Source organism: Camarhynchus parvulus, chromosome 14, assembly GCF_901933205.1.
Source record: "Camarhynchus parvulus chromosome 14, STF_HiC, whole genome shotgun sequence".
Lineage (NCBI taxonomy): Eukaryota > Metazoa > Chordata > Aves > Passeriformes > Thraupidae > Camarhynchus > Camarhynchus parvulus.
Window position 1 is genome coordinate 10,813,527 of NC_044584.1, and position 22,363 is coordinate 10,835,889.

A 22,363-nucleotide genomic window follows, 5' to 3' on the forward strand; every position below is an offset into this window, starting at 1 on the left:
CGGCGCTGCGGCCCGCGCCCCCGCTGCCCCCGCGCTGCCGAGTCCTCGCAGTCTCGGCTCCGCCGTCCTCCCGGGACGGGCAGAGACCACCCCAGCCCAGGCCGCGCTCCTCCCCCGCCACCGCCCGCAGGGTCCCTTGCGCCGGGGCGGCCCCGGGAGGCGCAAAAACAGCACGGCCCGGCGTACCTGTGTGCGGGCCGGGCGGGCGGCGGCGGCGCCGCTCCCCCGCTCCCCGTGTCGGTGGCGGCGGGGCAGCGGTCAGGCAGCCGCCATGTTGGTGGCCCCCGGGCCGGCACGTGGGGACGCGGCGCCTCCTCCTACCCACAATGCTCTCCCGGCCGCCGCCGCCGGCAGGGGGCGATGGCGCCGGCTCGCGGCGCAAAAAAACGCTATTGGCAGCGGTGGGATTCGAACCCACGCCCCCGAAGAGACTGGAGCCTTAATCCAGCGCCTTAGACCGCTCGGCCACGCTACCACTACGACTGTGCCACTTTTAAGCAGCACTTTTACTCTACACCAGTTTTTTTCCCCGTCTCCTTCACACCTCTCCATCCTCAGCAACCGCTCTGCCCACACACCCCTTCTACCCGAAAAATAAAATGCGGGGAATCCTTTTCAGCCCGTTCCCAAACGGCGGCACTTTGAGTTGCACGATGCACCCAGGGACGGAAGGGCGGGAACAGCTGTGCCCGAGCCCTCCGCGCCGCGCCCGCTGCCACGTGGATGCCACGGAGCAGCGCAGCCCCTGCGCGGTACGTGTGGCACCGCCAGGGCACCCCCTCTGAAAGCCTAAAAAAAGTTCTAAATTCTAATTTTCCGTTGCAAAGCCACAGCTCACTGAATTTGCAAAGTCAAAAGTCAGCAGCATGGCAGTACTCAGTACACTTGTGCAAACAGGTGGTAGCGCACCTCAGCTGCTGTTCTCCATGAATCTGCCTCTGTGAGTCTCTGGCTGCATTTTGCCTGAAAGTCTGGTGAGTTTTCTTAAAGAATTAATGTTATTTTCACCACTTAACTACAACGGAAGGGTTGTATTTTGAGAAAAATTCCACCTTCTCTAGGGTAAGGTCACATAGCCTTAATGCAGCTTGATTTAATTCTGTCCTTGTGGCAGTTCATTTAAATAGCATAGAGAAAATAAATCTGCTGGAGCCCGGCTGACAGCATCATTCAACCCTTTCCCCTGGCACCTCCCACAGCCTGTCCCTGCACCACCCGGCGGTGCCAGCTCTCTTTCCAGGGAGCTGCTGAAATGGAAGCAAGGAATGCTTTGGTTGGGGTTGGAAGTGTCCAAAAAAGCTGTGATAGTCCAACACCCTGCAGTGAGCAGGGACATCTTCAACCAGATTGGATAGCTTAGAGCCCTTTCCAACCTGACCTTGAGCGTTTTTAGGGATAAGGCATCCACCACCTCTCAGGGCAACCTGTGCCAGCGTTTCGGCACTCTCATTGTGAGAGGCTGCAGCACTGCACAGTCTTGCTAAAAACTTCATTCACTGCCTACAAGTACTGAGGAATAACAGCACACACATGTAAACATGACTAAATTCCTCTAGTGCTGCTACAGTTTCACACCCTCAGTTCAGTGCCTTTTCAGGATGTGGGGTTTTTTTAAGAACAGAGGGAGCTGACTGCAGAGCAGCAGGAGAGGTTCTGGGAGGAGAGAAGGTAGGCAGACCTGAATTGGCTTCACACAGCAAATCACCTGTAACCTGCTCAAGCAGAAAAGTCAGTTTTAACAGTCTCCAAGCCTCTGTGTGTGTGTGTGCGTGTGTGTGTGTGTGTGTGTGTGTGTGTGCAGGAGGCTGCATGGAACACTCATTACAAACTGTTCCTTACTGAGTGGGCTGCTCAGTCCCACAGCTCCTTTTGCCCAGGCAGAGCAAGGTACCAACACCCTCCTGAAAAGTGCTTTTCTGCCCTGTCCCAGCTGAGCTCAGCCTCTGCCCCTGAAATGTTTCTGTGCCTGGCCACAGAGACATTTCTCCTGAGCACCAAAGGAAGCCTGTGTACCCAAGATTATTCACTTCAGCCATGTGTGACACAGACAGGGGGCAAGAGCACAGGCTGTCCCTTGGGGGTGGCAGCTGGGTCACTAGTTTTTTCATTTCACCTGTGCAACATCAGGTGCAATGGCAGGACCTTTTCCAAATTAAAGAATTAACATATAGGAGAACTCCAACATAACACAAGCTACCAGGCTTATTACATTGTTTTCTAGCACAGGATAGCCAGAGAATATGGGAGTATATAACACTCCCAGACTAAGGGCCAGGCCCAAGGGCTACAAAGCCCTGAGCTGTCCCCACACAGGAGTTAGTCCATCAGCAGGAGCAACTGAGAGATATCCCTAAACTTCAACCTGAAAATATCCTGACTCACCCCTGGCAGCACGGCCCTTCATCCATCCTGAGGTTCAAATTAAATTCTGCCTGTCCAAATTCAGATGAGAAGTCCTGACTTGACCCATGGTAACTACACTGGCTCTGTCAGCACTCATTCTACTCTGAGTGAAATTACATCTGTGGGGAAGAGAATGAGATTCAAATCAGTCCCACAGACCAGTAATTAAGAAACAGGCAATATACTTATTTACACTTTATAAGCTATAAGAGTTTGCTGTCTCCATGGTTTCTGAAGAAGACTATTCTTACTTTGTTCCACTTGCAAACACTCCATCTCTGTGACAGCAGCTATATCTAAAACCTCCACAGGCTATAAAGCTAGAGCAGTGCCAAATTTCACCATTTTTCATCTTACTGATTCTACAGTGCAGAGGCCCACATGGTGCTTTTTTGTTAGGAAATTCTGCTATTTCACAGTGCCTTTGCTAGAGGATAATTTCACATTGTTTGAACTACACAGGTATAAGAAGTTCCACTTGTCTGAATAAAGCAATAAAAAAGCAACACTAAGAGCTCCCTTTTGAACAGTTTGAAAGGGTCTGTATCAAACAGATTATTTTGGCACAAAAAGGGAAATAAATCATAGCAAAATGAGAGTGTATCATTAGATGTTGTATCCCACCTCAAATCACAGAGCCCAGGAATTTCCAGCCCATTCTCAGGACTAAACAAAAGCTAAAGGCACAGGGAGGCCCCTGTACACCCTGCAAATGAGCCTTCCTGTCCTTACATTTTATCCCCCATTGGTTACAGACACGACATGTGTAATCAAATGCAAATCAGAGAGCACATCAACCATTTTGTTTTCTGGAGGAAAACAGATTTTGTTGTTGCACATCTAATAATTTCCTCCCAGTTAGTTACTCCTGACTGTTGAAAGGGAATGAAATTGGGAATGGAATAATACAAATGATAGAGAGGATTTCTGGAAGCTTGTAATAGTAGGATTGAATTTTGGCAATTTATAAAGAAAAAAAACCAAACAAAAGCAAATGCCCACAAGCAATGAGTAAAACTCTACTGAGAAAACTGACAAAAAGAACAATTTTATTTACTAGCCAGAATGAACCCAGAAAAGTGAATGAGAGGACTAAGTGATGCAGGCAAGCAGTATTTGCTGGTCTGACATACAAAGTCTTCCATCTCACTATCCTTACCCAAGCAATATTCCCACTGACATCTGGAAACAATGAACCCAGGTAAGTTCTGGCAGGCTGAGCCTCAGATTTATTTTCCCATTTTTAAAAAATACAGATTTTATTTATTCATTGTGAATAGATTAAAAATACAGCATAAAGCAATATCATTGCAAAAGTCTTTAAAATATACAGTTTTCCCCTTCAAAAGAATGTCACAGAATAAGTTGTGTATACTTCTGTAAACAATTTCCATTTTCATATTATTGACAGTCCCATTTATTATATGGCTAAATCATCTGATACACCTTAGGACAAAATGTAGTCTTCATCACCAAAAAGTATTTGCAAACAAAGAATTAATTAATTTTGCACTGAGTTGTGTGAACATTTATATACCAGATCTACACAGAGCTATCGGCAACTTGAGCAACTACTGAATTTAGCAAATTAAACCACACCAAAAAGTGTCAATAATTACACTCTACATCCTTTGCATGCACATTTTGGACATTTTCAACCTCCTCCCTACATGGTTAGTGGTGCTGTCACACATGCTTCCTTCTCAAGGAAAATCTCAAAGATGTGGTATCACCAAAGAAGGGAAACAAATACTTGTGTCTGATTTATAGTTCCCACACTGTATAGGTTCTGCACAAAACAGACTATTCAATTGCCTTCAGAGGTGAGGGGCTTCATCTTTCACTGACAGCTGATACCTTAATGCTATGAACTGAAATAGCAAAAAATGCCACATCCCAGAGAGGCTTTAGGCATCTAAAGCAGAACTGTGGATAGGCACTGAAAACATTCATCTGAATTGCAGTCCTCTGGTTCTATTTCAGCATGTTAGGTATAAAAAAATATTAAGTCCAAAAATCTGGTCATTTTAGTACCTCATTACCTAAGACCAGCTGAGATCTAGAAACGAGACATTCCTCCATTAATGGTGAAGAGCTTTGTCCTTACTCTCAAAACAAAACAAAAAACAAAAAGGCCATGGGCACTGCTTTCCCACAACCTCTGCAATCTACAGCAAAAAGATGTTGCCATGTGTTGCAAGGCTGCTCACAGCTACAGCTGCCTGAGGGTTACAGCACCAGCCAGAAGCACAACATCCAAGGGTAACTTTCCCTTCTTTCCTAGAAAGGATTCAAATTCTCCCTTAACCACCAGGAGTTCACCTCTTTCAGACAGTGGCAGTTGTTATTGACATCACCCTTGGATAAATGTCTAAACAGCAATTCAAGATCCACTTGCCATAAAAAAGAGAAAATGGGAGCATAATTTGATTCCAGTGACAGGCACTTGCACAGGAAAGGAAGAACTGATTTCTGTTCCCTGAACAGCTTCTGTATTTTACAAGACATTAATATTCCTTGGCTATGCACGAGAGAAATACTAATGAATTCTGCATCATCTCATGGCCTGCTTAACTTTACACCTGCTTGGCTGAAGTGGTGAGCATCACAGGTCATTCAGCACTTCACAGGGGTTGCCCCTGCACATCAATTTACACCTCAGGACACTGCCAGGCCAAGGAGGCAGGAGTTCCATCTTCCATCTCCTGCAAAATGACTGTTAACCACAACCAAGGAACAGGAGCAGCTTCTGTACTATCCACATAGATGTCACTGCAGCTTGGGAATAAAAGACTGGATTTGAAGAAACTTATCTCTATGCAATGATATTTCAACCACCACCAGGTATTTGTCCTCCCCTCACTGATTGAGATTAGGCAAAGGAGGACACAAATTCAAGTGTTTTGGGGTAATGCTGTTTTCCCTTTCTAACCAAAAACTCTTCTCTAAATAGTATTTGCAGATAAAATACCATTAAAAATATACTTAAACCATGTAAATTGTTTTTTGTACATAGAAATAGGTAAATCAACATCTCCTAACCTCTTCAAACATCCATCTGGAAATGGTGGAAAACGAGTTCTCATTTGAAGTGAGATGATCTAGCTTCACTGAGATTTGAGATGCCCCTGTAAAACTAACTTCAAATTACCCACATATTACAAATCTTGCATTACAAGTACATTATTGAACAAATGTAAGATCAGTAGACTTTTATACAAATAAATTTTTATACGGTGCAAAATATGAAAATGAGAGAGGTACCTCATGGATACCTCACCTCATCAGGAACATGAATGATTTTCTAATGGTATAATATGTCATGTTGGTAATGAATAAAACATTCCACCCTGAATATCCTCACAGCCAATCTGAATCATCTTCCCTACCCCTCCCCAAACTAAGGATTCTATCCGAAATTCATTTGAGAATAAGTGTCCAATAATGTTAGCAAAATAGAATGGGACTACTTATTAACATCAGTAGCTGCATCCATAAACTGAAAATTTACCTTCATGTGCAAATTTGGAGAGATACACCAAAAATGATCACGAAATGCTGAGAATTTCGGAAAATGTTTTTCTGTACGCGGGGAGGAGAAGAAAAATGTAAACACACTGATCATTAGCTGTGTAAAAAACAGGACATGTAAAACCTAAACAATAAGGCCTTGTTTTCTTTTGTCAAAAAAACTAGGCCCCTCAGTTCTAACAGTAAAAAAAAGTATAAAAGGTTCAAGTGTGTGTATTACAACTTTAAAACACAAACAGACGTATGCTATGGCACCCTACATACTACTTACATTTAGATTTCTACTCTCAAAAAAAATTATAAAACTAAAATATGAAAAAAAACCAACCTGGTAACATCACATAAAAATACATCTTTGTAGCTGCAAATGCAGCAAGTCTATAACAAATTTATATACAAGATCTGCTTAATTTCAGTGTCATTCTTCCATCATCGCCCAAGCCTCTTCTGCTTTTTGGTAATATTGATTTGCCAGTCTGCCCTTCATGGCTTCCATGGCTGCTTCTGCTGCTTCTGTGTAAAGCTCACCTAGAAAGGAAACAGCATCAGTTATGTTGACAGAGTAAAGAAAGAATATGGCTTTAGCCTGAAGCAAATAAAGGACAAAGGGAGAAATGGAGGTCAAACTGCAGGGCCGGATGTATGGGTGTGTTTTAACAGTGTCAGAGTTACACAAGCTGGGAACCTGGCTCTGCTCTCCAAGTTATACAGCTGGGCTGCTGATGGCTCCCCAATGGATCTGGAAGGACTGCAAACAGGACCAGCCTGTAGGAGCCCCCTCCGAGGACTCCTACAGGTTACACAGCAACCAAGAGAATGTTGTGGAGGGCCTGGGAATCATGGGTGTAGCTCAAACTACAAGCAGCAACCTGCAGCTCAGGGGAGTGACCCAGAAGAGCAACCTCAGAGGGAGTGACGGTTGCCTGGCAGTGACTCAGTGTGCCACAGGTTGGACAAGGCACCACCCACTACCCTGTCTCTGCCAAGATCTCTTCTTCCACTGGTACATCCATCCTTGTTACACCCAGCACAATTAAATCCGAAGGTATTGACCCTCTCTATGTTTTGTAACAGCTGAAGTAAGAAATCTATTTTTGAAGTACATGCTGGGGAGAAGGGAAGGAAAAGCAAGACTACAGATAACAGAAAGAAGGCCTCACCTGATCTCTGGGGATCCTTATCCAGGTTGAACCCTCCCATCATTAACATCTCTGCCTCCCTGGCCAGGAGCAGGTACCGGGGCTCATCCTGAGTGCCATCATATTCACCTCCCTCGTCGTAGTCGGTCATGTTCAGCGCGGCGTTGTACCAGTGAAGTGCCTCCTTCCAGTCCTGGGCCCTGAAGTCAAAAATAATTTCTGAAGATGGTTCCCTTAGGAAACAAATGCACTTTGCATCGGAGATTCAGCATGCGATTTTGTACTGACTTTTCAGAACCTTAATGCTCTCCAAGAAAGCAAATGTTCTCATGGAGACTCACTAACTGCACTACGACATGAGGTCACCATGGCAAAATGAGGCTGGGGTCACCTTGTGCAGAAATTACAGGAGAAAGTATCAGACTGAAGTGTTTTCCTGAACTCCAGAGTCTGAGCTTCGTTATCAGTTGTATGGTTTTGGCATTTATATTTGTGAGAGCAACCAATTTAGGAAAAAACCCTCAAGTTGCAGAGTCTTATTTCATAAATACTTTAAAATCAGTTATTTTGCACACTGAGAATGCTCAGTGAAGTTCAATTAGAAGTTTAATGTTATTTGACAGTGGGAAATTTAAAGAGTACCACTGTTGTGCAAAACAGAAAACTCACATAAATAACAAAGACATGCTAAAATACAAAAGCAGAAAAATCATTGCCCCAGCCTTGCCTAAGTGAAGTACCACCAAGTTAACTTACTCAGCCATGCACAGTACCTGTCTGCACCAAGATTTACACCTGTATCATATGCTCTTGCTACCAGAATCATGGAAGGCCGGTCTCCAGCTTCTGCTGCTCTCAGCAAGTAATTAAATCCTTTATTTCTGTTCTCCTTTGTATCCTAGTAAAGAAAACAAAACCTTTAAAATGCATGCTTCTAAAACCATCCCTTTACCATTAAACGCAGTTTCTCAAAGTCGGCAAGTATTTAGTATGTCTGAGAAATTGGCACAGCCACAAGAAACAAAGCAGCTGAACAGTAGAGGTGGCTTCAAAAGCTTTCCAAAGGCATGCAGTAATTTGCTGGCAAAACCAGAAAGAGGCAACATTTTTTTGCTGCTTTGTCCAAATCCTTAATTACAAAGTAATCTATTTTCTCTGAACAGGCTGCAGAACACCTAACTATGGTTTTTGTTTCATCTCCATTTCCTGCTATGCTTACGGTATATTTACAATTCTGCTTTTTGGCATCTTCCATACCTCGAGAGTGACCTCAGACAGAATGTGATGCGGCAGCTGAGAGCACATGAGGCCTAACCCAACGATGGCTTCCAGCTCCCCACAGTCTGCAGCATGCTCCAGGTGGAACAGGGCTGACTCCCGATCCCATTCCTTGTCCTTCTCACAGAAGCGCCCGCCTTCATGGTAGCGAACCATGGCCAGGTGCACCTGCACACAATTGCACAGGAGACACAGCATGAGGGATGTGATCCTTCAAAAGCCCTCTGCTTGAACTTTACCAGGTTTTAGAGCTAAGTCCTGAGGTAAGAGGAGGCTCAGGGAAACCCAGCCCTCTTTTCAATTATCTGAAAAGAGGTTCTAGCAAGATGGGGATCAGCAACTTCTCCCGAGCAGCTGGTGACAGGATGAGAGGACATAGCCTCAAGCTGCACCAGGGGAGGTTCAGGTTGGACATCAAGAAGAATTTCTTCATGGGAAGGGCTGTTAAACATTGGAATGGACTGCTCAGGGAAGTTGTGGAATCACAGCTCCAGAATATTTCTTTCCATTTTTAAGAAACAACTGGACATGGTACTTAGTGTGTTATAGTCTGGTTGACAAGGTGGTGATTGGTCACAGGCTGGCCTTGATGATATTAGAGGTCTTTTCCAACCTAAAAGATTCTGTGAAAAACAGGTTTCTTCCTACATCAAAAGGTTTGAGAACACCTAAGGCTCCCAGGATATTCAGTAAGATTTATATCATGTTTTAGGAGTGGGCTTAAGGCCATACATAACCCCAAACTTAATTCACATTTGAATTATCTGGAATAGTCTGGAGTAAAGAGTCAGTCCATGCTCCCAGTTTTCAGGAGCTCAGCTTTGCCTCTGTGCAAGGTATGTGGGTCAGGCACAGCATACCCATCCCAATGTATCCTCCCTGTGTGATGCCTCTGGAAATACAGATTAACAGCAGCAGGGTTCTTCCCAAAGGAGCCCAGAAGTTACAAGGCCAAAAGCAGATCGAATTCATGGGTTCCTGAACTAAAGGTCACTTATACAACATGGATAGGTGACAGAAAGGAATAGATGTGTTATTTTCAACTGCACAAATAAATGCAAGCAGGGCAACACCTCTATGTAAGTAATAAATACAAGATATTCCTTGTTGGATAAAACAGTATCAGCAGACTCATCCCACCTTTCCAAGGACTGACTTCCCAATTTTCTTTTCAAGTTCTAGTGCATTGAGCCTCTGAATTTCTTGGGCAACACAGGACGGTCTGTGGATGTGGACTCTGGAAGAGTTATAAAGATTCCATCTCTCCACACTGACCTGAAATACAAAATACACTATTATTTATATTCAAAATTAAAATTCCCATCCATATGGATTACCATCCAGGAATTAAAGCCTCTATTAGTATTGTTACTTAGTAGTAAATATTGTATTTTAAAACACAGCTTTCAAAAGTCATGTTAGTAGCTGAATAATTGGTTATTAGTCTTCATTAAAGAAATGGAATAAGCCCCTCTATTTCTAATCCGAACATCATCACTTTGAAGAATCATCTCAAAGTTCTGAATCAGAAGAAGTTACTTACACAGATAAGCAACTGAATAGTCACACTGCAAGCACTGAAGTTATCCATGCACAAAAAAACCCTGAAACCAATACTTTTCCGCCCAGAATTTCTGTTCCCAACACTTTAAATGCAGCTTGCATTCTAGAACTCTAGAAAAATGATACGTAACCATGCAGAAGATTACAGGCAGATACATGCATTGGCATTTCTCAGGAAGACCAACCCAAATGAAGAAATTTTTGAACATAATGGATTGGTGGGAAACAGTAGCTGAAAATAATCCTATCATAATTAAGGCCTTTACAGTTACACAGAGAAAACACAACAGGAAAGGCTGCTGGCACAGAACTTCAGTCTGTTAAAGCTGTTTCAATTTTCTGAAACAGGAATATATAATAATGAAAAGAAAATTGTATCTAAATAAATTATTATTTGTTGTCAAAGCTCTGTTTTTTCTTTCCTTTCACAGTAGTTATTTCAGCTTATATCCAAGACCAATTATCACAGAAGTTATATTTTCTAAAAGCATACAAGCTCTGGTCTTTCCTAACTCAGTTAGGTGACAGCAGCTCTCCTCACTGTGTATCTGTTTCAAACACTGCATGTTTTTAAGAAATCATACAGGATATGATTTCAACTACAGAACAACTACATACAGGATAGAATTCCAAAACTAAAGTGCAGAAAGGAAATATAATTTAGCTAGGTAGAAAATAAATCCACAGAGCTGTAATTTTTTTTTTGAAAGTGAGAAACCCACACATAATCACTAATTTATGACAGAGGTGACAATTTGTTTCACAGTACTTCTTTAACAAGAAAACAAAGACAAAACATAAAAGGAAATAACAGAGTGGTAAGTTGACATTAATAAATATTTTCTGTAGCTGAAAATGAAGGGCAACCAACATCTGGTTCAGTGATGTGGTTAGGTGGCAGGTAAGTGGAACAAGGGACAAGCAGAGCAGCAAACTCAGCCTGTGAACATTTCTGCTTTATTTACCCTTGCAGAGCTTCCCAAACTGTCTTCATCAGACTCCTGCCTCCGGTTGTTGTTTGAATGGCCCTACGTTGATGTAAAGATTTGCATCATTCACTTTGCAGCCACTGATGTGTGCCAGATATGCCTCTAGACTATTCCTACCTTCTAGAATTAATAGCAACAGTGAATTAATAAAAACCAAAACTGTTTCCACTGCATCCATTTCTTTCAGTGATATCACAATATATTAAGACTCATACCAAAATGATAAAGAAATTGGCACATATGGGCTTTAATCCCATAAGCTAGAGATGCCATGACAAATACCTTGCCAAAGGAGGTGACAAAAGGAGGGGTATCTCTAGAAGCAGTATTCTCTTTCCTGTCTTCTAATTAAATATCTTAAGATCTCCAGGTCAAAAAACATTTATTTAAAAATTTTAGAGGAGTAAGCAACTAACCCCTAGGAATTCTAAAATTCCATATTATTACCTGACAACAACATTAAGTTCTGTAATATTTCAATCCATACCAAGTAGAGAAGGTAAATGATTCTGAAAGCAGATCATATTCATGGATTCCCCACAAGAAGATGGCTACACATCCTAAATGCAACATGTAATACTTAAAAAACCCACACAATAACATTGAATCAAATATGATATTCGAAATTAAGTTACTCATTACAAATAATCTTTTTCTTGTAAGAGTGTCATTCCCAATATGAATAAGTAATGGTGTAATGTGGAGGAATTTCTTTGTTTCCTCTGTTTTCGAAGTCTAGATCAGGATCAGATCTAGATCAGGAAGGATAAAAAAGATTCTTCTACAACAGCAGTTTAAGTATGAATAGGCTATACCAACTCTGCTATACCAGTCAGGTTCTTACCCTCTCTCTATGATCCAGATCTTCTGTCTCACTTCTCTTTTCACTGGGATACCCACTGTCTCCACCATTTTCAAAATCCTACAGAACTCAAGAACAGAACAGCATTAGCACTACACTTTGTAAGGACCTCAACTTGACATTTCTCACAGGGCAAATGGTTTGTTCTTTCAATGAAAAATATTGGATGATTAGACTGGATGAAAATGATTGTGCTACCTCTGTCAGAAGGAGCAGGACTTAATGATACATAAAGTGATCTAAGATTGTCTTCTCCCTTACATACATTTAAATAAATCGATGACTTCCACATTTTATCAAATCAAGAATCCACTAAATATAGTTTTCGGCTTCAGTGACAAACCAGTAAGTGACAGCCCCTGGCACTAAGGCCCAGCACTGGAAAATGCCCATTGCAAACTTCCTACACCTCCTCAGGCAAGGTTCTCTAACATTCCACGGTACCAATATTTGCAGAGACCTAATCCATAGGGATTCTTTAGCTTTGATACCACAGCAGCTGGGACAAGCACCCAAGACACAATATGCAGGCAGGGGAACAGGCACATGCTTTAAGTATCCATTAAAATACAGCAGATGCAAATGGATTTCTGGTGGCAAAATAATGAATACTAAAATATTAAGATAAAATGTTCTTCCTGTACTAGAAACAACAAAGGCACAGAAGCAACATGATCCGCAACAAGAGAAATAGGCAGGTACCTTTATGTGCTTTTACTGAACAAAACCTTTGGGAAGTTCTATAGAGACATTTTATTAGGCAACTGCAGCTTCATTTTCTGTTGGAAAGACACTCACCCTTTTGTTGTCAAGCTGATCCAAGTTATCTACTTCACTGAACACAGGCCAATCTAGAAGAGAAAAAAAACCTTGCTGTTATTATAAGGATAATATGCTTGAGGAAAAAGCTCTAGATATCATCATTTTACTGCTGTGTTTTTCACAGAAGCATCTGTGCATTAATTATCTATATAGAAGTATGTTCAGCTTTATTTCTGCTCAAAGAGGAGTACTAGAAACAACTGTTCTGGACTAAATCAATGCTGTTCTGCTTAGCAACAAAGTAAGACAAAACCAATGTAAGACAAGTCCAATGTTCAGGAACCCCCCGGAGGTGATGTATGAGAGGCTCACTCACTAAGCACGTCCACCCTGTGGCTGTGAGGGGTTGCAGAGGAGGGAGAGCAGGGCAGGGAGTCAAACGCCACATCACTCATGCTCTCATCCCCGGACGTTTCCGACAGACGGAAGAGCAGCGGGGGGCGGCTCCCGGACACTGTCCGCACCCGGCTGCTGCCGCACCTCTCCTCTGTGCCACGGAGAATTGTTTGAGCAGATTCCTTGGGAAATCAACGAGAAAGTCCCGTCAATAATCCTTCTGTGAATTCTAAGCATGCTATACAAGCCTATGTGAATGTTTATTAGGAGTCCTCTATAAATATAAACAGGTATCCAGAAGTATTTGCTTTGAAAAGTACTACACTGCAGCACAATATCAAACCCTGACATTTTTACTTATTTAGGGCCGAGTTTCATTCCAAGTGTTACATCAAGTCCCACTGCCATCAAAATCTACTGAAACAGATCAGTTTGCAACAAGCATCAAATCAGGTTTGTGAGATCCAAAATTTATAACTTATTTCAGCATTCTAAGATCTACTTGGTCCCAAATATACACTAATTTCAAGGTTCCCCGTTAATTAAACTTTCTCATCAAACACTTACAAGCAATTTTTTATTATAATCCAAGGCATCTTTCTCTTTGGATGAAAGATCAAATGGTGCAAGCCCCATGCTTTTGCAGATGTTGTTGCAGAAATGAGAATGAAAGAACAAGGCCATACCTCGAACACCTAAGGCATTAAAAAAAGTTAAGAAAGGGTTTACTCTAATATTATATGACAATTACTTATTAAAAGCTGGAAGTCTCAAAGCTTTTCCTAAAAAAGTCAAGAGAGAGAAAATGCTTTGTAGCACACACGTAACCCACTTCCATTTCAACAACTGTAAGAGCTTTTCACTCTCTCTGCATGAGAGAGTGAAACAAGTAAAAAAATCTTGGAAAGCTATGTATGAACAAGATATAACAAAAATCTAATCCATCACTGAGAAATGTGCCTGAATTTAATCCTGCTTAAAAAACTTGTAGTGTCCTCCAAACAACTTCATATATAGACACTTGGAACTTCAAAAATACACAATGCCTATCTCTCTGCATTCAGCTGTATCCATTCCTGCAATGTGGCAAGGAAATCAAAGGCCATGATTATTGTTCTCACAATGTAAAAACTACTTAATTACATTACTTGTTTAGGAGTAGGCCAGGAGACATAAGCCAAGATCAGCTCTCATTTTAAGACTGCCCTTATATGACAGCTAACCTGTACAGGACTCCTTACAACAGGACTTCCCCAGCTGACAACCCTCAGAAATGTGTCAGCTCACCCAGCGCAGTGGCTACTCAGCAGAGCTGGGAAGAAAAGAGAAGCACCCCTTAGTGAAATAGAATCATTGATTTTTACCTAGGTTGCCATCTCCAAAATCTGTACCACTCTCCGTATGGATCTGAGGGTCTGTGTAAAGATCTCCAACTCCCTGGATATCAACAACAATGAGCTGATGTCCTGAGCGCTCAAAGGTGAAGTGACTGAAGGCCTGGAAAGAACCATACAAGATGTCTGAGATTCTTCTACAAAAGCAATTGTACAAGATGTCTGAGAAAACTCTCCCTTCATCTACTGGAAACAGCAACACATATTCCCCTGTTATAAATGGGAAGTCTGATAACCCTATCAGTGAAATATAACTGGTATAAATATCATGATGAAAGCAGCAAGAGACCAAAGCATGTAGTATCCTGTCTCTCTAACCTGCTCCAACTTGCAGAGAGGATAAAAAAGGCAAAGTGAAAAGCAGCAGTGGGAACAGGCAGGGGAAAGGAGATTCCTTAATTCCTCATTTTTGTACTAGAGATTGTTTTCCACTATAGTCTTCACCTTAGGTAGTGGGGAGCTGGCTGGCAGAGAGCAAAACAGCAGGCTCTGAAGCCAGTACAGAATAACTTCTGTATAAACATTCAGGCTGTGCCTGTGAATCTGCAGGCTCTGCATCCCTGGGACACTGCTTCCTTCTGCCAACAAGCATTAGCTCTGCCACAGTTTGGAGAAAGAACCCATAAATAAATGTGAGCATCCAGACAAATTCTTCTTCCCCTTTGAGTGATCCCCCTGAGCAACTGCTCTGTGTCTACATTTGTGTATCAGTAATGAAATGTACATTTGTGCTCTTGAAAAAACACATTTCAAGAATCAGGTACAAAAAGCCCTTCTCTTTAAAATAAAGCTGAGATATTAGGAATCTTCTGGGAAGGTCTCCAAAAAAGTGGTGCCAGGCCTGGGGGAGGTGACTGGTGGTGACAGACAAACATTTTAACTGCAGCAAATACCAGGGAACATTTTGTTCCCAACCTGTGAAAGCACAGCACTGATTCAGTGCACAAATGACAGCTCAGAACACAAATTCTCTGCTTACATTAAGCCTCATGACAAATACCTTAAATATAGTGGAAAAAAATGTAAAAATGAAAACTCTCAAGGCCCAGTAAAAATATGTCTTTGTTACATTGACCACTTTGCATTTTTCAATAATATTTTAAATTTACTTTACAAGATTCAAGAATCACTTGAAATCTGTCCTTGTATTTCTATATGCAATCTCAGATTCAGCTATTCAGAGGCTGCAGCTAGAAAAACTGACATTTTTATATGCAAATGGACTAGATTTATTTACATGAGTTGGATACCAGACACCTCGTGTGTATTACGTGAGGAACCAAAAGACCATTCAGTACATAGTACATGAGAGATCCCTTCACTGCCTCAATTTGAAGAAAGTTTGAAACATTTTGATATCTGCAGTTATAATTAGAGTCAAAGGGCTTAAGGTTCCAAAGAGTATTAACCCTGTTCAACTCAACTGTAATCAACTGAAATCAAATAAAGAAGCCCTCAGCCCTTGAAAGAGCAGGTCCCAAGTAAGGGGCAGACAAACTGCAAACAGAGAAATTTATCTGGCATTGTACTGCAGAGCCTGCAGTTTCCTTTCTTGGCAGTAATGCAAGACCTCTGGAGAGAGCCCAGAAATTCTCTGCAGCAGACTCCATGGAAAGCATGAAACAAAGCCTCACTTGTGGAGTTAGACGAATGTTGTCGTCTCGCACAAATCCAGAATTTGAGTTGTATTTGATGTATTTGCCTTCAATGTAATGTTCCAGATGAAAGAGAGGCTTTCCAGGCCTGTTCTTCATTTCGATAATACAGGTCTGCACTATATCCACCTGGGTAGGGAAAGAGGATAAACAGTGACTAACAGCATACTGTCTTCAGATCAAAGTGTGTGTGAATCCTCCAGCTGTGAAAACTTTCCCAACGCAAGAATCTGAACAATTGCAAAGATCTTTCTGTTTAACAAGGGGGCAGGGAAAGAGTCATGTGCTTCTCGAGTTATTGGAGGAATTCCATAAATTAAAAGCAGTCATTTCAAAACAGCTCACTTCTGCAACAAACTCCTCTGAAAAAATTCTTAGCAAGTGCTGGCTTTCTTTTTTATCTTGTGGGTACCTTTAGAGTACTCTGCAAAGAGTCTGCACCCAGAGAACAAAACATACAGTCACTACTGCACAACTGAAAGAAATGCATTTTCAGAGAAGGGCTGAGGGTATCTACTGTTCAGGTATCTCTGTATCCTGCCTCACCTTCTCCCTCTGTCCCACATACATTCCTAAAGCAGAAACCATCACAACTCTCTCTCCACTTATATATTTTCTCCAACATGGCATTTAAAACTTCTAGATTTGTAGATTTCTCTCTGTGTGCTTCACTGTAGATCTAACCTTGCCATTACAAGCCAGGTAGTAACAACATAGTAGTAACAGCTCCTCATAGGGGAGGTAATGCCAATATCCCCCATATCAAAATCATTAATTTTGGCCATTAAAATTGCTAAAGTTTCCAGCAGGTTTCCAGCTCTTTTCAAAAATTATTGGAGTTACATGTTGGGGTAGGTGTAGAAGATTTAAGCATCTACCCTCCTGGAGCACTAACAGTTAAGTGCTTGCTGAGACTGCTGCTGGCAAAAAATTCTGTGACATCTCTGGTTATCACAAAAGCAGCAGGGCACACATCAGAGACAATACAAACATCATTTTATTTTGGTTTTCAGTCAACAGCTAAGGACAGTCAGACATTCACAAACACACAGCCCCTAGTCTTGGAAATATAAAGCAATTTCTGTAATTACTCCACTCAAAATCAGCTATCGTTTAACAGAAAACATAGAAGGGCGAAAGAATCTATCCAAGCATTTAAATGTGATGGAATGTGAACAAATAATTCCCTCTAAATTATGTCTGAAAACTAACCCAACAGAAGAACAATACTGCATTTTTGCTTAGCAAGATCTTTGAATGCACCTGTTTTGGTGGCTTGTGCCGGTTGTACTCTTCTCCCCAGAGTTTTGCTTCCATCTGCAGTCGAACATCCTCAAAATAAACATCCCTGCTCACACTCTCTATGTATTGCTTGGCAACATAATTATAGGCACCTTTCCAGTTCTGAGTGTGTAAGAAGTTGGACAGCTTTTTTCTGAAAGATAAATCAATCGTTGGTGAAAGGAAACCCAAGGATTTTAATTCAATTTTTCCCATTTCCTTGCCTGCATGGACAGAGCCAGGCTCCAAGATGAGCATTACCCTCAGTCATTTATCAGGTCTTTCACCTGAAATGTGAAGCACAGGAAAGGGACAAGGGAAAATGAAACATCCCAGGGGAATGGCTGGGATGTGCCAAACTGTTTGGTTTAGCTGCAGCTACTTGTGCTCTGAACTTTCTCCTTTTCTCAATTCCTTTCCCTTCCTGTTCCTCTCAAACCTGGAGTATGAAGGGCTGGTGCCTTGTCAATAACCTGTTCTAATGTCAACAATTATTTTCTGCAGAAATTAACAGGGAGTGGCCTTTCAAACATGAACTGAGAAACCTCTCCTGGGATAAAAGCAATCTGCTGCTTCTCAACACTCAGCAGTGACTGTTCAGTAACCCACATACTCCCAGAAGGAAAACTGCACCTGACAGTTGTCATGATGCAGCTTTTCCCTTTTGTTGACGTGCAAATCTTTAATCCACAGATCCCTCCAAAGCAGGGGGCTGAGGCAGGGGGTGTGGTAGTGTGTAGCACAGGAAAACTTTGATAAGAAAGGATCTGCTGGCTGCCAACAAATGCATTAGGCAGGTGCTTTAATTAGTAGCAGCACCCAAACACTCAACCCTTCCCCCTCGTTCATCTTCCTCTCCCTGCCAAGAACTTGGAGCAGAGGTCTTGGTACAGGGGATACTCTACAGGCAAAGCAACTTCATGCTGCCTGTCCTCCTGCAGGAATGGGCACACAGTCACAGCAACAGAGGCCTTGGAAAGAACGAACGAGGAAATGAGGTAAGAATTTCAGCCAGATCCCAAACCTTCCCAGTTCTTCAAAGAACTCACTCCCCTGCATAAAACAAGCCAGCTCACGTTTTTCTAAAATCAGTATCCTCACAGTGGTTCACTGGGCCATGGGCAGCTGTCTTCACTAAAAACCTGCAGAGTTACAAAAATCTAGGAGACAGCTCCAGATGGGAAATATCCCTGTACCACTGACACGTATGGGAAATCCAGCAGCAGAAAGCTGACATTCAAGTTATGCTGTTTTAGTACCAGAGGTTAAGGCAAAACTGCTAACAAATTTCTGTTTATGGCATTACTCAAAATATTGTGTAATGGGGAGTTTGGTAAGTAACAAGAACTAAAAGCAATGTCAGCAGGCTGAGATTTGTTACTTCCTAGGCTTCATTCACTACTGTATCCAGCCGGCTTTGCAGGAACAGAGCCACCAGCATGAACTGATACTGAAGTGCCAATGCCAAGCTGGAGCAGTGTGGGGTTACTTTTGTTCCTTTTGCCTCAAGTTCAAAACATCCCATTTCCATCTTTCAGGAGTGTCTACATCTTTCCAGAGCTGAAACCACACATGAAGTGCAATTTCTCTGGATTCCACACGTGGGAAGAAGGGGGAATGTTTTTAAACACACACCTCCCAACATTTTCCAGGAAACATTTATTTCCAGAGCTTGGAAGGGGTGGGGTAATCTCTTAGCACACACCAATTTATAGCTCGATGCTGATCCCCACAATAACATTTGATAACACTCTCCAAGGAAGGAAAAGTTCCTCCTCAGTCTTCCCCCACACCTTATCTTTCTGGGAAGCACAACTGTTAGTGTTCAAGTTCTGCCTTACTCAGAACATGATACTGGTATACGTGATCCAAAGCAAATTCTAGGAGGATAACCTTCTTCACCAGTGGAGGCTTCTCCAGTTGAGACTGCACCAAGCAAATTGATTGATTTCTTTCTTTCTCTTTTCTGTGCCTAGCTATAGGCCTCAAGTTGGTCTCCAGGCTGCACACATCTATGACCTCGTATCAAATTTTAAGATATTTTAGCACACAAGGAACACAGAAATTAAGTGGCTGTTACTATACTTCCATGAATATTCTGCCTCCCAGGGATGGCTGAAGCACAACATTCAGAGTACATTCTCCTTTCTGAACTCCACTCCCGGCAGGTGTATACACCCTGCAGGTGTATCCCAGTATCCACAAACTGGGATAAACCCCTCAGCAAAGCCTTTTAGAAAGGAGTCGAGCTTTACACAATTTCCACTACATCTGAGTGAAATTCCAGTCACCACAGAAAAAAATATTTCAAGGAGGGCCACAAAGTTGAAGTGGGCAGATACTCACGTTCTGAAACACTCTCGCATTGCTCCACGGCCAAAAGGCTGGGGAAAAGAAAAGAGCAAAAACCCAGCATTGCCATTTCCACAAAAGTGATTTATAACCAGTAAGAGACACAACCATGACTTCCCCTTTATACATGCAGAAAGCAGTTTTCAAACAGGCTCTATAGAAATATTTCCTCAAGGAAAAGTGAAAACCCACTGGCAGTGTAAGCAGGTATCTGGGGAAAAGGCATTTGGATAAACTCCCCCCACCAATATCCCATGGAGAAGAAATGCTGTGTCTTTTAAATAAACTATTTAAATTCTTTCCCCAGTTGGGAGTCAGCTCTGTGTGACTGCCTAAAGAAGCTTCAAAGACTTCATGCTCTCTGCATTTAGACTTTTGTAGAGGATGTGCCAATGAGAGCATCATCTCCCCAGATGCTAGCTAGCCAGCAGCACAGAGCAAGGCAACCCCAACACTTAACTGGGAAATGACAGTGCCTTCTACCCTCACATACAGAAAACCCAGGTGGTTTTCATTCTAACAACAGAAATTATTTGGGAGCACACAAAATAGTAGGACTACTGCCAGGCAGGGAAATTATGCCAGAAGGAAATGGGAGGGGTGACATGGAAGGGAAATCACTGGGAATGGAACAAATGTCTCATGTTGCTGACAGAGAAGGTCTGACTCCATTTTCTACTCTATTCTGGAGAGAAGGACACAAAGAAAAAGAGGTTGGTGAAAAGAATTACACTGAGACTTCAAAATTTCTATAAGGCAAACATATTGCTGTCACTATTCAGAACAGAAAGGAAACTACACACTTGCTGTTAGCAAACATGAAGGACAGTGTGATCTTACTTGAGAAGCCATCTTGATAAGGACTTCATCTTCAACCCAGTCCCCAGTAACAGCATTGTACCTGCAAAATCAGGAGATACATCTCAGAAGAATGCAAAGGGAACCCAAATCCTCCCATTTCCAGCACCTATCCTTCCTTATCTGTGACTGACTCTGGAAAGTGCTGCTGCCACTCCCACACAAAAGCTTCCAGTCTTGCCACTACACTCTGGCCCTCCTCATTTTGGGCAGGCAAGCAGAAACATATTTAGCTCTTTGAAGAGACACTGAACCCTCCTGTCAATGAGCAGACTCTAAGGCAGAATCTGAACTTCTGTAACACTTCAGATCAGGCTTTATCTGCTTTGAAGTTAAACCTCCTCTGAGATGCCTGGGCAGCACGCTGGGGGCAGAAAGGGCCTCACCAAGCTCTACACACTGGACAGGTTGTCTCCCTCAAGCCTGAGCTTGCATAAGCCTGGTTCTGGCTGGATATTTGCCTTGGGGCTGTGAAGAATGTGAGCAGCACCAGCTGTGAGACACAGTGGGGCCAGGAACTGCCCAACACTGCACTGAGGGAGGAGTGAGTCCCTGCACAACCCTGTGATAGTACAAAGAGTACAACTGTGGCTTCTCCCCACCCCCTGAACTCCCAACACAGTGAAAGTCAAACTGGGAACCACAGCAGCTGAGTCATCAACACATGATTGTTTCCAGCCTGGTTCCCCCAACCTGCACAGAGTAATTCATGCATGCAGACACCCCATACTCTCACTTATATGTTATTGGTATATATACCCCAGTTCGCAGCAAAGGAAGAGGTAAAAGCAAGAGTATCAGAGGCATCTCTTTTTAACAGGATATTGAGTATCCCGAAACTAAAATTATCACTTATTTGTATTTTAAAATATGCAAACTATTTCAGGACTGTGGGGCTGACCAGGGACAGATGTAGTCTATGGGGAAGAGCAGCACTGCATGACTGGTATGGGGTTGGAAGGGAGGCCTCTCCAAACACTGATGCTAAGTGGTGATTAAGTGGCCTCTAACCCCTAACCCTTCCTCCCAGAAACCTGTGTCAGTAGAGTTAATATTTTGGCAAAGCTCATGTTAAAGCACTGAAACCAGTTTCAGGGCCAAACTCCCTTTTAGCACGTAGACCACACTGAGCTATTCTGGGCTTTATAAGGATTTAAATTCCAGCCACATGGAACAATACTGCATGGAGTAGCAAAATTGAAACTGCTGTTTTTAGGAAAGTTGTGGAGGGTTATGTTGCTTTCTTTCCCTAACTATTTAAACTAAGTATGCTTCCTCTTAGTTGGGACTGATTTCCTTATTAGATTACAATTATGGCATTAACAAATAAACCAGAAAATACTTTTCAGCCTTGTTTCCTGTCTACACAGTGGAAGTCCTACATACTGCTTAAGTGGAAGAGAAAGTGTGGCAATGTTTTGCTGAAATGTTTATTTTTGATGATGTGCAGTATTTACATATTCCTGGGAGATTGAGTTAAGACCCATTCACTTTGGGCATCATGCAATTTCTTCAGCCAGATATTCTGCACTACACAAACTCAGCCCTTGCACAAACCAGCAGTCTTACTGAGTATCAGCATCCAAAGCAGGAAGGCCCACAGACCTGTAACGAGTGGCGTGCTCTGTCTCAACGTCCTCCAGATGAAATTCTGCCCAGGGGTCAGGCATGTGCTTGGCCTTCTCAATAGCATGCTTCCAGGTTTCCTGATGAAGTTACAGATTGGCACCTTATTTATAATCAGCAGCAGCTCACAAAACCAGCACTTTCTAGAGCACATCAGGATCCCAATGCTATGGAGATGTGCAACCACACAAGCCCCCAAAGCACTGCTCAGAGCAGGGACCAAGTAGTACCAAAGACAACTCTGACATTTTAATAACTTCAATTATAATAAAAC

General features: G+C 42.4%; 2 protein-coding genes and 1 non-coding gene across 8 annotated transcripts in view; all 3 read right to left on the bottom strand.

The window, feature by feature from the left end:
- The window catches only part of POLR3E (RNA polymerase III subunit E), a 28,458-nt gene extending 27,997 nt beyond the window's left edge, over positions 1 to 461 (bottom strand). Inside the window, exon 1 of the mRNA XM_030957997.1 lies at positions 187 to 461. The gene's annotated coding sequence lies outside the window, so the exon portion shown is untranslated. The remainder of the gene's footprint in view (positions 1 to 186) is intronic.
- On the bottom strand, positions 394 to 475 carry TRNAL-AAG. Its single transcript has one exon. It is a non-coding gene; the product is annotated as a tRNA-Leu (tRNA).
- Positions 476 to 3,371: 2,896 nt separating this feature from the next.
- Positions 3,372 to 22,363, bottom strand: part of EEF2K (eukaryotic elongation factor 2 kinase) — a 30,619-nt gene continuing 11,627 nt past the window's right edge. For 3 of the 6 annotated variants that reach the window (XM_030958317.1, XM_030958319.1, XM_030958316.1), the window contains 16 exons: positions 22,069 to 22,169; positions 20,446 to 20,506; positions 19,600 to 19,637; positions 17,236 to 17,407; positions 15,952 to 16,101; positions 14,288 to 14,420; positions 13,491 to 13,618; positions 12,904 to 13,105; positions 12,564 to 12,616; positions 11,748 to 11,825; positions 10,880 to 10,942; positions 9,492 to 9,626; positions 8,331 to 8,519; positions 7,847 to 7,971; positions 7,095 to 7,273; positions 3,373 to 6,462 (listed from right to left, as the gene is read on the bottom strand). In XM_030958317.1, coding sequence (XP_030814177.1) covers positions 6,353 to 6,462; positions 7,095 to 7,273; positions 7,847 to 7,971; positions 8,331 to 8,519; positions 9,492 to 9,626; positions 10,880 to 10,942; positions 11,748 to 11,825; positions 12,564 to 12,616; positions 12,904 to 13,105; positions 13,491 to 13,618; positions 14,288 to 14,420; positions 15,952 to 16,101; positions 17,236 to 17,407; positions 19,600 to 19,637; positions 20,446 to 20,506; positions 22,069 to 22,169 — 1,917 coding nt within the window. In that variant the 3' untranslated portion in view covers positions 3,373 to 6,352. Of the gene's footprint in view, positions 6,463 to 7,089; positions 7,274 to 7,846; positions 7,972 to 8,330; positions 8,520 to 9,491; positions 9,627 to 10,879; positions 10,943 to 11,747; positions 11,826 to 12,563; positions 12,617 to 12,903; positions 13,106 to 13,490; positions 13,619 to 14,287; positions 14,421 to 15,951; positions 16,102 to 17,235; positions 17,408 to 19,599; positions 19,638 to 20,445; positions 20,507 to 22,068; positions 22,170 to 22,363 lie in introns of all 6 variants that reach the window. The other 3 variants (XM_030958318.1, XM_030958315.1, XM_030958320.1) reach the window with 3 other exon arrangements.